At 43.7% G+C, this 14,351-nt stretch overlaps 1 protein-coding gene across 5 annotated transcripts in view; it reads left to right on the forward strand.

The window, feature by feature from the left end:
- Prkcb (protein kinase C, beta) overlaps positions 1-14,351 on the forward strand; it is a 331,348-nt gene that overhangs the window by 38,152 nt on the left and 278,845 nt on the right. For 2 of the 5 annotated variants that reach the window (NM_001172305.1, NM_012713.4), the window contains 1 exon segment: positions 4,088-4,092. The exons of the other annotated variants lie outside the window; for them this stretch is intronic. In NM_001172305.1, coding sequence (NP_001165776.1) covers positions 4,088-4,092 — 5 coding nt within the window. 5 annotated transcript variants of the gene reach the window in all.

The following is a 14,351-nucleotide window of genomic DNA, read 5'->3' on the forward strand; positions in this document are numbered from 1 at the left end:
AATGCGACACAATCAGTATGGTTAAGGGTCAGAGTGGGTGTGGAAGAGGGAAACAGGTGAGAAGTAGTCAGGGGCTAAGTGATCTATCTAGGCAACCATATTGGTTTAGGCAGCCATGTTGTTGTGATAATATGTGTGTAGGTTCTCTATTAGTGAGATACAGTCTTACTGTGGGCTTTTCAGTCCTCTGCCTCTCACAGCTTCCACAATGTTCCACAGTAGCTGCAGGAGTTATGTTGTAGAGATGCAGATGTTGAGCCTTGCCACCCCACTATTTGATGGTCTCTGTATTTTGGACAGCTGTAGTTTTCTTTGATGCCCTGAACCTCCTATAAATAGAAGGTTCTTGGATGAGGGAAGAAGCTATACTTATTGGCGGGTATAAGGATAAGCATTTAAAGTACAGTTAAGAATTAGGGTGATCTAGTAAATTGGAGGTAGTTAATTTTCCTGTAAGACGCACGATTTCACTCATCCTGTGTAGTTGGGTAGGTTTCCAGTACAAGGAACACAACCAGGGTTTTTTGTTTGTTTGTATTTGTTTGTTTTTTGTTTTTTGTTATTTTAAATATGGGTTCTGGGAGTCAACCTCAGGTCCTCATACTTTAAGCATTTGACTTACTAAGCCATCTGTAATTTATAAGTTCTAACTAATCATGTTTAGCAAGTCAAAAAAATAAATGAAATTAATTGTGATGCTATGTTTAACTCAGTAGATGGCAAATAATTTTCTATCCAAAATCATGTAGCTATCCTAAAATTATTATTATTTTAGGAGCTTAAATATTTATTGACCATTTGTAATTTTACCTTTGAAAACAGTCTAGTCAATTCACCTGCCAATTTATTGATTAGATGACTTAGTACTTTTAGAGAAACGTTTTAAAAATTAATTAATTCATTCATTTACTTTACATTCCCATCTCCGTTTTCCCTCTCTCCTCTCCTCTCAGTCCTTACTCCCCACCCTCACCTCATCTACTGCTCTTCCCTTTCTCTTCAGAAAAACGGAGGCCTCCCGTGGATATCAGCCAATCTTGGAATATCAAGTTGCAGGAAGACTAGGTACATCTTCTCCTATTGAGGCTAGATGAGGCAGACCAGGAGGGGGGAAGGATTCCCCGAGCTCTGCCGAATGTTGGTTGTGGACTTCAGCATCTGTTTCCATCAGTTGCTGGGTGAGGTCCCTTTGACGATAGTTACATTAAGCTTCTGCCTGCAAGTACAGCAGGATATTAACAGTGTCAGGAGTGGGTTCCTCTATGGCATAGATCTTAGGTTGGACCCGTCACTGGTTGGCTGTTCCCCAATCTCTGCTCCATCTTTATACCTGTACATCTTGTAGGCAGGACACATTTTAGGTCAAAGGTTGCGTGGCTGGGTTGGTGTCCCAGTCCCTCCATTGGAAGTCTTGCCTGGTTTCATGGACAGAAGGCTGCTAGGACACCTCACAAGAACAAGAGACAGACAAGTGCCCAGGCTCCTCCAGATAAAGCGACAGCACAGGAAGATGGCTGATTCAGGCTCCATGTCCCCAACTAGCTAGGGTCATCCTCATAGATTCCTGGGAGTTTCCACTGCCTTAGGTTTCGAACTAGTCCCAGAAATGCTCTCCAATTGCAGTTGTTTCTCCCAGCACTCTCTCCTTCTGTCCCACCCCCACCTGATCCCTTCTGTTCTCATCCCTGGTGTTTGCCTACATATGCGTATGTATATGTATATGTATATGTATATGTATATGTATATGTATATGTATATGTATATGTATATGTATATGTATACATGTGTGTGTGTGTGTGTGTGTGTGTGTGTGTGTGTACTATGTATGTGCCTGGTGTTTGTAGCGGGCAGAAGAGGGCACTGGGTCTCTTGGATTGGAAATTACAGACAGTTGTGAGTTGCCGTGTGGGTGCTAAGAATGAAATCTAGGTTCTCTGCCAGAGCAGCAAGTGTTTTTAAACCGCCGAGCCATCTTTTTAGTCTTCATTTTAAAATAATTAAGCATTTTCCAGCACCAAGCCTTCACAAGTTTCTGTCTACTTCATATTTACAGCTCATCTCAAGTCCAGCTAGACAAATTCCATATACTTGGTGGCTACACATGGCTGTTAGCCACTTTTTTGGCAGAACTGCTGCAGATGAGAAGACAGAGACCCAGAGTGTGTAAGTTACTGACACAAGGTTCCAGAAGGGATTTGACTCAGATATTAGGCCTTTCTCAAGACTCAGCATTCATGTTCCCTACTAGGTCACTTCTGTATAAGCAAATCTCATGGGAAATCCCGTGGATTCCCCACAACATGGACATGTGAATATTCAAGTAGGATTTTCATAGATTTACATTTTTGTTTCTAAAGCAGATCAGCCTGGAGTTCCTCCCTGTTGCTCTTTTTTTTAATTCCCCTTTGTGAACATTAGTACTTCATTTTATAGAAAGCAAATGTCCTTTGTTTTCCCTCTCAGGATTCCTGTGCAGTCGCTTTATCTGGAGGAGCCTGTCTGTCTCTTGTTCTTGTGAGGGATCCTAGCAGCCCTCTGTCCATGGCGCCATTCACTTCTTCAGCAAATATTAATAACTGTCCGTAATGGAGTAAGGATGAAGTCCAAGGGCCTTTGGAGGTGGACAGGCTTGGGTTTGAATTTCAGGTCCACTAGATAGATGACCTTGGATAAGTCATTCAATTTCTCTAGACTTAAGCAGCAAATCAAAGAGAACGTCCCCTTTCAGGACTCATTGTGAAGATCATGTGATACAGTACATGTGAAGTATGACTCCATAGAGCCAATAATAAAAATAAAAACAAAACAAGTGATTCTTCCACTAGTCCTACTGTGTGCCAGGCAGTAATCAAATGATGTCACATTTCCTTCTCCCTTTCTCACTAATTTTCTTCTTTCTTCTCTTTTCTCTTCCCTCTGTTCCTCCCTCCAGCCCTCTCTTCTTTCTTTTGTAGTGGCCGAGTCTCAGATTCCCCATTGTCCTGCCTCAGCCTCCCGGGCACTGCATGATAGACTCTCATTTCTTTGGGAATGGAATTCACTGATTATTATCACATTACTAACTTATCCCATTTTGCATTTCTTATGCAGTTGGGAGATGGTCTTCTTGTCCCCTCTGCAACCCTCCTGGCCCACAGTTCCCATCCAACCCAGGGGAAAGAATTTCTTTCTGCTGAGACTCGAATTGAGTCTCAACAATCATACAGGAACCTGGGTGTCCATCTAGGGCCCCATGTGTCCACCCAAGGTCCAGCTTTCTCAAGAGTGTCTCTGGGTTCTACACTTGACTGCAGTCGTCTGGCTTACTCCACTCTCTTCTCTTTTTCCCTTTAGGCTCTTTTTTTTTCCTGCCTTTATGTCCCAACCTGACCATGGCAAAGCATAGCTAGAGAAGCCCGTGTGTCCTTATCAATGAATTAATACTTCTTCTGGGTTGAGCTAGCCTTGCGGGACAGGTCCTGTGTCTGGGTGGCTTTTTAGGTGAGGAGTCGTGGGGGTGCTTGATGAAGCAGTGTGTACCGTCTGGCCTTGACTGAAGGAAGGTCTATGAACCCTCTTCCAGTGTCTCTGTGAGTTGGGAGATGGTGGGTTCCTGTGAGCCAGAGCAGTAGAGGCTGTGGGGATGGGCTGCATGGGGGTAGAACACACAGGGTCTCTTCCCTTGCTTTCTCTCTGTGTTCTCTTTATCCAGGAAGCTGAATCCGTTGATAGTCAGATAATGGCCCTGTGACCATTTCCCACGTAAAACATGAGCTGGTGCCGAGGAAGAGGAAACCCTCAAAGCCAACTGCCTCTGACTCAGACACCATTAGTTTTTGCCATAATCACCACATGGCTGCCTTCTTTCAGCTATAGTCTGATTTTTCTCTACCACTACCTGTCTGTACTGTCCTGAGCTGGCTTTGGGTTTAATTTTTTTTTTGTCAATATGGAGTTGCTTTTTGCCATATCAAGAAGGAATTTCTTTGGGGAAGGAGAAATTGAGATTATTAGGTGTCTGGGAGGGTCTTATTGGAAAGCTCATTTCATGTCTGATGAAGGACTCTGGCCTTGTGCTCAGAACCTTGTGACAGCTTTTCTGTACCAGGGGCTGTAGAGACTCTCAAAGGCTGTGGGGCGAATGTGATCTCTGTAAGCATGTGAGCCCTACTACCAGCAGAGCATGCATCTAACTCTGGTTTCCCTCTCTGCCCACTCAAGATGGCTGCCCATGCACCCATCCTCCTTCCCTCCCTCCCTCCCTCCCTCCTTCCTTCCTTCCTTCCTTCCTTCCACCCACCACATTTAACACAGTATAATGATAAGGAACATAGACTCTTGCATCGGTGTGAATCCTGCATCGGTGTGAATCCTGCCTCAGTGTGAATCCCAGCTCTACCTCTCACCACTGTATGTAATCTTAGTTAAGTTTATAACCCTTTTCTTGCCTCAGCTATGAAACAAGATGTTGGGAAATAGTAACAGAGCATGCTTTATAGAATTCTGTGTTCTCCAGTTATTTTCCTGTTGAGCATGTGTTAATAAATTGAATTAATTAGAAATAATAAAATGTATAAAGAAAAGAGAGAGAGGGGGGCCTTCCTGGGCATTTTCCAAAGAACTCTACCCACTTACCTATGTTGAGCAAATCTGAAAGTGGTGTCAGTCTTTGTCAGGGGTCATTGTGTTTATGATGGTGATTTTTGAGACATAGTCAAACTACATAGCCCAGGGTGACCTTGAATTTGAGGTCTTCCTGTCATGGTCTTCTAAGTATTACAAGTTCACACGTGTCTCACCACATCCAGCTGTGATAATTAAAACAATCTCTGTGGACTGGAGAGAGAGTTCAGTGTTTAAGAGCACTCACTGCCTTTCCAGAGGATCTGGGCTCAATCCCCAGCAACCACATGTGGCTTATGTCTGTTAACTCCAGCTCCAAAAAAACCCCAACACCTTCTTCTGGCTTCTGTGGACACCAGACACATGCGTGGTATCCATATATACACAGAAGCAAATACTCATGTACATAATTAAATTTTTGCTAGTTAAACAAAGACAGACAAAACAAGAACACGTAATGAAGAGACTCAGTCAGGGGCTGGAGAGATGGCTCAGTGGTTAAGAGCACTGGCTGCTCTTCCAGAGGACTTGGGTTCAATTCCCAGCACCCATGTGGTGACTTACAGTTGTCTGTAATTCCAGTTTCTGGAGGATCTGATGCTTTCTTCCAGTTTTCATGGGCATGAGGCACACAAGTGATACAAAGATGTAGTGTTGGCTAAATATCCATACACGTAAAATAAAATGTAAAAGGTATGGAGACATGGAGAGGGGGAGAGAGAGAGAGAGAGAGAGAGAGAGAGAGAGACAGAGAGACAGAGAGACAGAGAGAGACAGAGAGACAGAGAGACAGAGACACACAGAGAGAGACACACACACACAAGAAGACAGACAGACAGACAGACAGTCAGACACAGAGTCAGCTTTAGTGATTTCAGCACTATAGCCCATGCCTAGTTTTCTAAGAGCTATATTGCTAAGCATTTCATGAGGCTATTGGTAGAAGATGCCATGTGTCTGTCTATTACAGTGACCAGGGGTGGCGGGGGCTTCCCAGAGTTTGCAGGCTTGGGCCAGAAGGAAATTTGTTAGTGTTTAGCTTGGCTGGCAGCCCACAAACCACCTTCTCATGTACTCAGAAGTCTTCCCAGTGTGATGTGTGAAAACCCATAGCCCCCTGCCCACGGCCTCCCAGAGCTGTATTCACCAACAGCTCAGAAGTGTGTACAAATTGGGAGATGGCTGCATCCCACATCTCCCCATGACATTTGCTGAAACAAATGCCTGTTAATAAATGGCATGAGTCCCTTGGTCTCAGTGATAAAGATGTACCTGTTACTGGGAGCCCTTGAGAGGAGACCTTTGTTGAAGGCCCTAGCACTCATTTTAATTAGTGCTAGACAGATGTGTTGGGAAAGCTCACCTCCCTACACACACACCATGCGTCTCAATAAGTGTATCATGAAATAACACCCCTTGCCCTTGTGTGCCTGGACTTTAAGGACTGATGACACGGTTGGCGGAAAGCTCTGTTGCTTCAGGATGCGATGTCAGCTGACGTGGATTAAATCTTTTTAAGGTCATGAGCTTTAACTCCTGCTTCAGTGATTCTTAAACCTCCCTGTGCAAAAGCCCCAGAGCTCCTATCTCCAGGGATTGAGCATGTTATTTCCAAGATGACATTGTTTCTGCTTCATATTAATCAGAAGTTAGAATGCACAGTGGCCTTGTGAAAAGTTGAATGACTTGCTTTCCCACTTGTCTGGTCTTCATGTGAAGTGAGGAGGCAGTCACTGTTACTGCTTGGTTCCACATGTATTTACTGGATGCCTGAGGGTCTTGAGCAGAAGAGATAAAGGTTAGTTCTTACAGGTGCTTAACACAGTCTAGAGGGGAGTGTGGGACACATTTTGTTAAGGAAGAAAGGGTGCTTGAGAGAGATGGAGCTGATCCTGTAGTTGGACATCATGTTACCTCCAGCAGTAGACTCAAACATGTGCTCTGATCTTAGCCAAATGTGTTGTCTATCTCAGGCCTAATCTCTATGTTGTGGCTGACTGGAGTCAGCTTGATAGCTCAAGGATGGATCAGTCAGAATCCTTTCAGCAGGGTTTTGAGTCTGCATTCTCTGCTCACTCAGCCTAGAGGTAAGCTTGGAGAGGTTTCTTGTTTATTTTTGCAACACCGGGATGGTCTGGTGATGTGTGATACACTGGGCATTGAATACTGTTTATCTTTGGGTACCAAATTCTCTCTCCAACCTGAATCCTTCCTCTTCTTCGTAAAGGGATTTAGACAATATCCAAAGCATGAGAAAATAAAGGGGCAAGCCAGAAAGACGCACAGAAGGAGAGAGACCAGAGGGGCTGAAAGAGAATGGAGAGGAGGATGGAGAAGCCAGGAAAGCTTGCTGTACTTGTGACTCCTGAGTCAGCTGTGGCATGGGGGCTTTCTTGGAGGTGGTGACCTACAGCCCTTGGCTCTTCCCCATAATGCTGACATGAACCAAATACATCTTGTTTTCACAGTGATGATTCTAGGAGAATTTTCTAACATCTGTGCCTGAATCATCCTTTCAATTTCTGATCAGTGGTCTCTAGACCATTGATTGGAATGTTCCAGGCTCCACTTCCTATGCAATTCCGTAACTGTGAGCTCTGACCCCTGATTAATGCAGAAAGGAGGAAAAGCATAGACATGAAAGAAAAGGAAAACAAGTTACACTGTAGCCTCATAATAATGCTTTATAGTCTTTTTATAGCAAGTACCACAACATAAACATTGTTTCTCATAGCAAAACCCTTTCAAGATTCTACGTATCTGTGTGAGTAGTGTATGCATGTATGAGAACACATGTGTACAGGTTTACTTGATCTGTGTACACATGTACGGAGGGCAGAAACACTTTGGGTATCTTTCTCTATTGTTTTCTTTCTTCATTTTTCAGTGAAGGTTTCTCACTGAACATCGATCTGGCCAGCTTAGTCCCTGGAATCTGTCTGTCTCTGCTCCCAGCTCTGGGATTATAGGTATAAGCCAGCATGCTTAACTTTATGTGAGTGCTGGGAATCTTGTGTAGCAAACATTTTTTCCCACTAAACCATCTCCCCAAACCTCTTTTAGTCATTCAATAGCTGCGTAGGCTTTTACCAGATGCATATACCAAAACTCACTCAAGCAACTCCTCTTGTTAGATGCGAGTTAGCTCTTTGTCTGTATATTGTGGGCACCTGTTTTGAATATCGCTTAAGGATTCCTTCAGATATTAGCTTTTGCTGCATAGGAAACACCTACGACTCAATTCTGCCCATGGCAGCTCTTCTTTCGGCTCTGCAGGTCTGCATTGCGGGCGAGGCTGTCTTCCGGGCAGGCCTGCTTATGCATTTGCAGTCAGCTGGTGGATTGCCCGTGGGGTGTCAAAGCACACAGACAGACAAGCCCTGAGGCATGAGCTTTGCCTATTTTGACTCACATTAGATTTGCTGCTTGTCTGTACTCCATAGCAACTGATTGCATCAGGCACACAGCCCGGTTGAGAGGATATCACTATAGAGCCTAGTTATTGAGGACGTGACTAGAATGGACCTTTATTGGAGTGAACACACTAACGTTGCTTATATTGGAATTGGGTCAGAGGGTATGCCTCTTGCTAAGTTCTGACGCCTAGGGAAACTGTTCACTAGAGAGGTTGGGACTCATTTCTATGCTTAGCTAGAGTATAACACCACCCCCTTTCAGGTTCTTGCTATGCAACCCAGTCTGGAACTCACTGAGCTGCTCAAATGGGACTCAAACTTGCTAGAATTGCAAGTGTGTTCCTCCATACCTGGTTCTAAAGTCTTTCTATTATTGGGTAAAACAATTGCCTTAATTCCCTCCCAGAAAAAAAAAACCCATTACTTTTGAAAAAAAATACATCCATTTTGTGAGGAAAAGCCGGGTTGGATGCTCCAGTCTTGGGTGAAAGCACCCGCAGACGTGAGCCTGTTCACAAGAAGAGCAGAAGAGTCATTCGGCTCCGCTCAGCCAACTCACAACGACGGAGAAAAAAATGTGATCGTTAAAAAAACAAACAGAAAACAAATTGGGGCCAGGGGACATGGGCATCAGCAAAACTCCTGCTACACAATCATACAGACCTGAATTTATATCCCAGTCCTTGCTGGGAAGAGAAGGCAGGGCTGTGCAGCCTGCAGTACAGGGTTGGTGGTGGAGATTGGAGATATGCAGGTCCCCATACTCGTTGGGTGGCTTTTCTACCCAATCAATGAGGGCTGGGTCCAGTGAGAGACCCTGTCTCAAATGTATGGTGACAAGCGATTGAGTAAGACACCAAATGTTAATCTCTGACTTCTACCTGCATGTATGCATGCACACAAACACACACCTATACCCTACACACACACACACACACACACACACACACACACACACACACACACACACCCCTTTGCTCCACCCAGGTAAAACCAAATAAACAATATGTTCGTTATAAGAACCAGAAAAGTAAATGCCTTTCTCCTCAATGTCTCCCTTAGTTCATGGTAGCATTGTTTACATAGTCATTGAGCCACACACACTAAACATATATTCTCCCACTGAATGACAGCCACCCCAGCCACCAGCATGTTGTATATTTTGGGGTTAAATTTACTTATATCATATTTAGAATCTTTAAGTTATAATTATTCGTGAAGTTTGCCTCTAGTTTCCCTTCTTGTTTGTTATTGTGCTTTCTCTGACAAGTCTTGCTATTTTCATCAACACATCTGGGGACACAGCTATCTTTTCCTGGTTCTTAGTGCTTAGGAAGTCTAAATAGCAAACGATGTAGAAAGTATTTTTAAAGTTGGAGTATGTCTTAGTTTTGGTTTTACTGATGTGAGGAGACACCATGACCAAGGCAACTCATATAAGGACAGCATTTAATTGGGGCTGGCTTACAGGTTCAGTGGTTCAGTCCATCATCGTCAAGATGTGAGCATGGCAATGTCAAGACATGCATGGTACAGGAGGAGCTGAGACTTTTGCATCTTCATCTGAAGGCTGCTAGGAGAAACTGGCTTCTTCTGGGCAGCTAGGATGAGGGTCTTGAAGCCCACACCCACAGTGACACACCTACTCCAGCAAGGCCACACCTCCAAATAGTGCTACTCCCTGGGCTAAGCATATTCAAACCACCACAGAGTAAATTTCCCACAACCCCCAAATAAGCCAAGTATTTGGACCCGGGCCTCACATGAGGTCTCTTCAAGGATTAGTTATTTGACACATTTCCAATGTAGCCCATGACCATTGTTGGGATGTCCCCCCAAGACTACTTACTTAGCTCTTAGTTTATTAGCACAGGATTGTACACGATTCTGCGGAGATTGGAAAGCCGCTTCGCCATCTGTGGGTCTGTCTCTTTTCTCATTCTTAGTGAGAAGTTTCTATTTTTATTTTTGAATTTGTCCTTGATCGGCTTTGCCAGAGTGTTGCTGTTTAAACCACCACCCCAAATAATGCACCCTCCTGTTGTTCTTCCTTGTGGATGGTTTACTCTGCACCCTAGTGTCTTGGGCCAAATGCCCTTGGATACTTTTTATTATCTCCACTGATTGGTCAAAGATTTAGACAAGTCACTGGCCTCCTCCAATGGTCGCAATTTTTAAAAATATCTTTGTATTTTAATAAACAAACCTTGCTCTATGTATTATGAATGCATTTTAAATTTGTATTATTTATTTATTTGTTCGTGTGTGTGTGTGTGTGTGTGTGTGGGTGGGTGTACACGTGAATGTGCGTGTTCCAGTGCCATGGTGCACATGTGGAAGTCAGAGGACAACTTTTAGGAATCAGTTCTTCCTTCCACTCTGTGAGTCCTAGGGATTGAACTCAGCTCATCAGACTTGGATGCAAGCGCCTTTGTCTGCTAAACCATGTTGCCAGCCCTGAATTTTTAGTGTCTTCTTATGCCATAGGGGTTTAAGTTTCATGGTTCGTCAGTCTTCATTGTGGAACCAGACAGCCATGGGCTCTGCTCCCTGCTGCTTAGCAAACTATGAACCAGTTTTAGCTTCTCCTACATGTGTTCCTAAATGCTCCTTTTTTGATATTTAAAGCAAATGATATAATCAATGTGGAGTGCTCACAAAAGGCCAGACATGTGCATTGCAAGTCCTAACTGGCTTTGCTGCAGTGTTACTGGTGTGCCTTCTGTGAATACGAAAGGCCTGTTTTGTCCTGTGTGATATGTTTATGTATTAAGTGTAGTGTTACACTGATAACTCTATGCACAGCAGCCTTCCTCGTTTCTTCATTTTTATTTTCTGTCATTTTATTCTCAGTAAGGCTCTGTAAGCACTACATATTTGAATTTTGATTTTTCCCCCCAAATTATGAATCACTGTCTTTTAATGGGATAATCTGATCCATTTACATTATTTTGCAAGGCATGACATTTGGCAAGGTTCTCCTTCTCTTCTCCCAAACAATTCTTCCAATTTTCTTCCATAAATTTTGGGGCCAAAAATTAATGGAAAAAATTAACTTGTTTGTTTATCAATTGCTATTGTACATGCATGTTTTCCTTGTCTTCAAAACATTTTGAGGTGTGACTCTCGAGGCTTACTGATTTTATTATTCTCCTGTCTTCTGACCCATTTTCAGAAATGAACACATATTGTATGAGGGTGCTGTTCTATGTGCCATCACTGACCCTACATTGAGAGAATGAGAGAAATATACAAGATTAAGATGAGTATAAGGTAAAACAAATAAATAAGGAAAACAAGAAGGGTCTCAGAGAAAGAATAACAAGAGTATGTCCACTTGACTTTAAATGGCGGCCTCCCATGAAGGTGACATTTCTGCTCCTACCTTAAAAACAGGAAGGCATTAGCTGTGAAGAGAAGACAGCCATTCCAGGCAGGCAGACCAGCATGTGCAATGTTCTGGGGGAGGAAAGAGTAATTTGCTTTGCTGTATTCAGCATTAGTTTTGAATTAAGAGAATGCATGGAAATACAGTATGTCTCTTGAAGTGAAATAAAATGAAACATTGAAAAATGCCTGTGAAGGCATCTGGGAAACTCTTTATACCTCCATTTATCTACCCACAGACCTAGCTATCCATTAACCATCCCTCCTTCCTTCCTTCCATTCACTCCACTATCCATCTATTCATCTATCCTTCTTTCTTTCCCCTCTTCCATCCATCTACTCCCCACCTACCCACTCATTAATCCTTCCATCTTGTATATTTTTCATTCTCTCAATGTAGGTTCAGTGATGACACAAGTTAACCTCTCTCCCAGACTTTACCCAACACATAGTATAGCACCCTCATACAATTTACCCATCCATCCATCCATCCATCCATCCATCCATCCATCCATCCATCCTTCTGTCCTTCCTTCCGTCCTCCCTTCCTCCCTCCCTCCCTTCCTTCCTTCCACCCATCCATCTGCCCACTCCTGTACTCATTCATCATTCATTTATCCATCCATCCCATGAACATTTTTGAATCCCTACTATGTGACAGCCCCTGCACCAAGTGGTGATGACAAAATAGTACAGCATGCTGGGAGTGTAGAACCTAGTGTCTAGAGGCTGAAGGGCCCTTAAGGGTAAAGCTAGTTGCCTGCCATGGAGTGGGATGGACCAGGGAGTGGAGGAGGCACGTGTGATGGACTCTGCTGAGCCCTGAGCAGGGAAGGGTGGCGGGAAAGAGCTGAGAGCAACTCCTGCCAGATGGCTTCATTCTTCCCCCTGAAGGAAGTGGGGAGTTCATGCTGTGATGTGCTACACAAGAACAGTGTTTCCTGAGGGCTCACAAGGGCATTTGGAATCTAAAGACTACAACTCGTTGATGTGTGTTGGGGAAAAAAAAACCTTTTTTTTTTCCTTTCCTTTTTTAGATGTTGTGAAGAGATAATCAGACCAGTTTTATAGGCCCAGAAAGTACAATTGACAGTGGCTGGAGCCCTAACCAGGTGCTAAACAGACACTGATGGCTTATGCAGCTGTCACCTGGAAGCCAGAGTCCTTCTGTTTTTGGACTAACTGAGCTTTTGAAGCTAATTAGGTTCTGATAACGAACCTTGTCTGATTTGCCTCTAATCTTTAGGAACCTTACTGTATTCAGAATGAGAAGAGGACAATCTTTAAAATGTGATTGTTTGCAGAGAGGCCCCCCTTTCTCCCTCCTTTTCATTCATATGCATGCATGTGGCCAACCATCTACGCATTCAATATTTGAAAGTCTGTTGTGTATTTACCTAATGACCAGCAAATCAGAAGCAGTCTCTACCACATAGAGTTCTCCCAGTAGGGAAGAAAAACAAGCAAATGATTATGAAGATGATTATATAATTACAGTTGTGTCAAAGGCTATACCTGAAAAGAATGTAGTATGTACGAATGTATATTAAAGGGCCAGAGAAATGACTCAGCAGTTAAGAGAGCCAGTTGCTTTTCCAGAGGGACTGGGTTTGATTCCCAATACCCACATGGTGACACAACCAGCTGTGCTGCCAGTCCTAAGGGATCTGGCCCCCTTGGAGCCTTCACTGGTACTAGGTATACATGTGGTTCAGGGGTGGACATTCAAACAAAATACCCATACACATAAAGTTTAAAAAAGGAAGACATATTAAGGCAATCTGTCTTAGATTGAAGATGAGATAAATCAGTCCTGACAAGCTGAGATTTAAGCAAAATAGGAGATTAATAAAAAGCATTTCAGACAGAGACCCGGGAACATAAAGGAGCTTGGCATCGTCAAGATGGGATAATGCACAATAAAAGAATATTACGCACATTTAGCGAGGACCTGCTGTCGATTAGGCACTGTGCAGCCCTAAGCTGTGTGGTCTTGACAGAATCATTTAACTGCTGTGCACCTTAATCTGCACACCTGTCATGTCAGATGACGATGGTTTGATTGACTTCATTGGTTTCTTTAAGAATCTCTTTCATTCATCGAATGCTGCTCAGGGCCTAGTGAGTGTTCAGAAGGTGGAAACGTGGCGTTTCTGTGAACGGCATTGGGTGAGGAGGAGCTCTTTTGAGGGTTCATTGCTGGTCTTTGATTGTGTTGCTGACTTCTTTGTGGGGTCACTTAGAGTGTCTGCTGCAATGGAAGTCTGCCACTGAGTGTGGCCAACCTTTTGAAACAACTGTTTCTCCATCTGCTTCCATGGGCACAGGGAGTGGAGGTGCCAGCAACAGCATGGCCTTCAAGCAGCAGGAGGCCTGGGCATTGGCTCTTGGTCTTTGTAACACTGGTTGGCATGGAAGGACAAGGGTATTAATTACCAAAGGACAGATTAGGGGAAATAGTACATCCCACTTCTTATGTTTTAGTAAGACTAATATGTCCTCTGTTCTTTGGCTATTAGGAAGGCATTTCTCCAAACTATACTAAGAATGGAACAATTTTCCTGCTACAGATCCCGAATGGCAACTTACTCAAGTAGACAAAATTATGAATATGAAAGTCACTCTTTTTCAACGCCCCTGACAAAGCACCTGAGAGAACTCAGGGGAGAAAGGTTTATTTCAGCTCATGGTTCAGCCTGTGATGGCTGGGCTCTATTGCTTCTGGGCTTCAATGAGGCTGAATATCATGGTGAGCCGCATGATACAGAGGCTGGCTGCTCACCTCACTGCACTCAGGAAGCTGAAGGAGAGATACAGAGGAAGAAGATGAAGATGGGCTAGACCTTTCAGAGAGTTGCTGCCCAATGACACACTTTGCTCAACCAGGCTCCACCCTCTGCACTTTCCATCACCCCCCAATATCCAATTATGAATCCACCAATGGAT

Source organism: Rattus norvegicus, chromosome 1, assembly GCF_021556685.1.
Source record: "Rattus norvegicus strain SHRSP/BbbUtx chromosome 1, alternate assembly SHRSP_T2T, whole genome shotgun sequence".
Classification (NCBI taxonomy): Eukaryota; Metazoa; Chordata; class Mammalia; order Rodentia; family Muridae; genus Rattus; species Rattus norvegicus.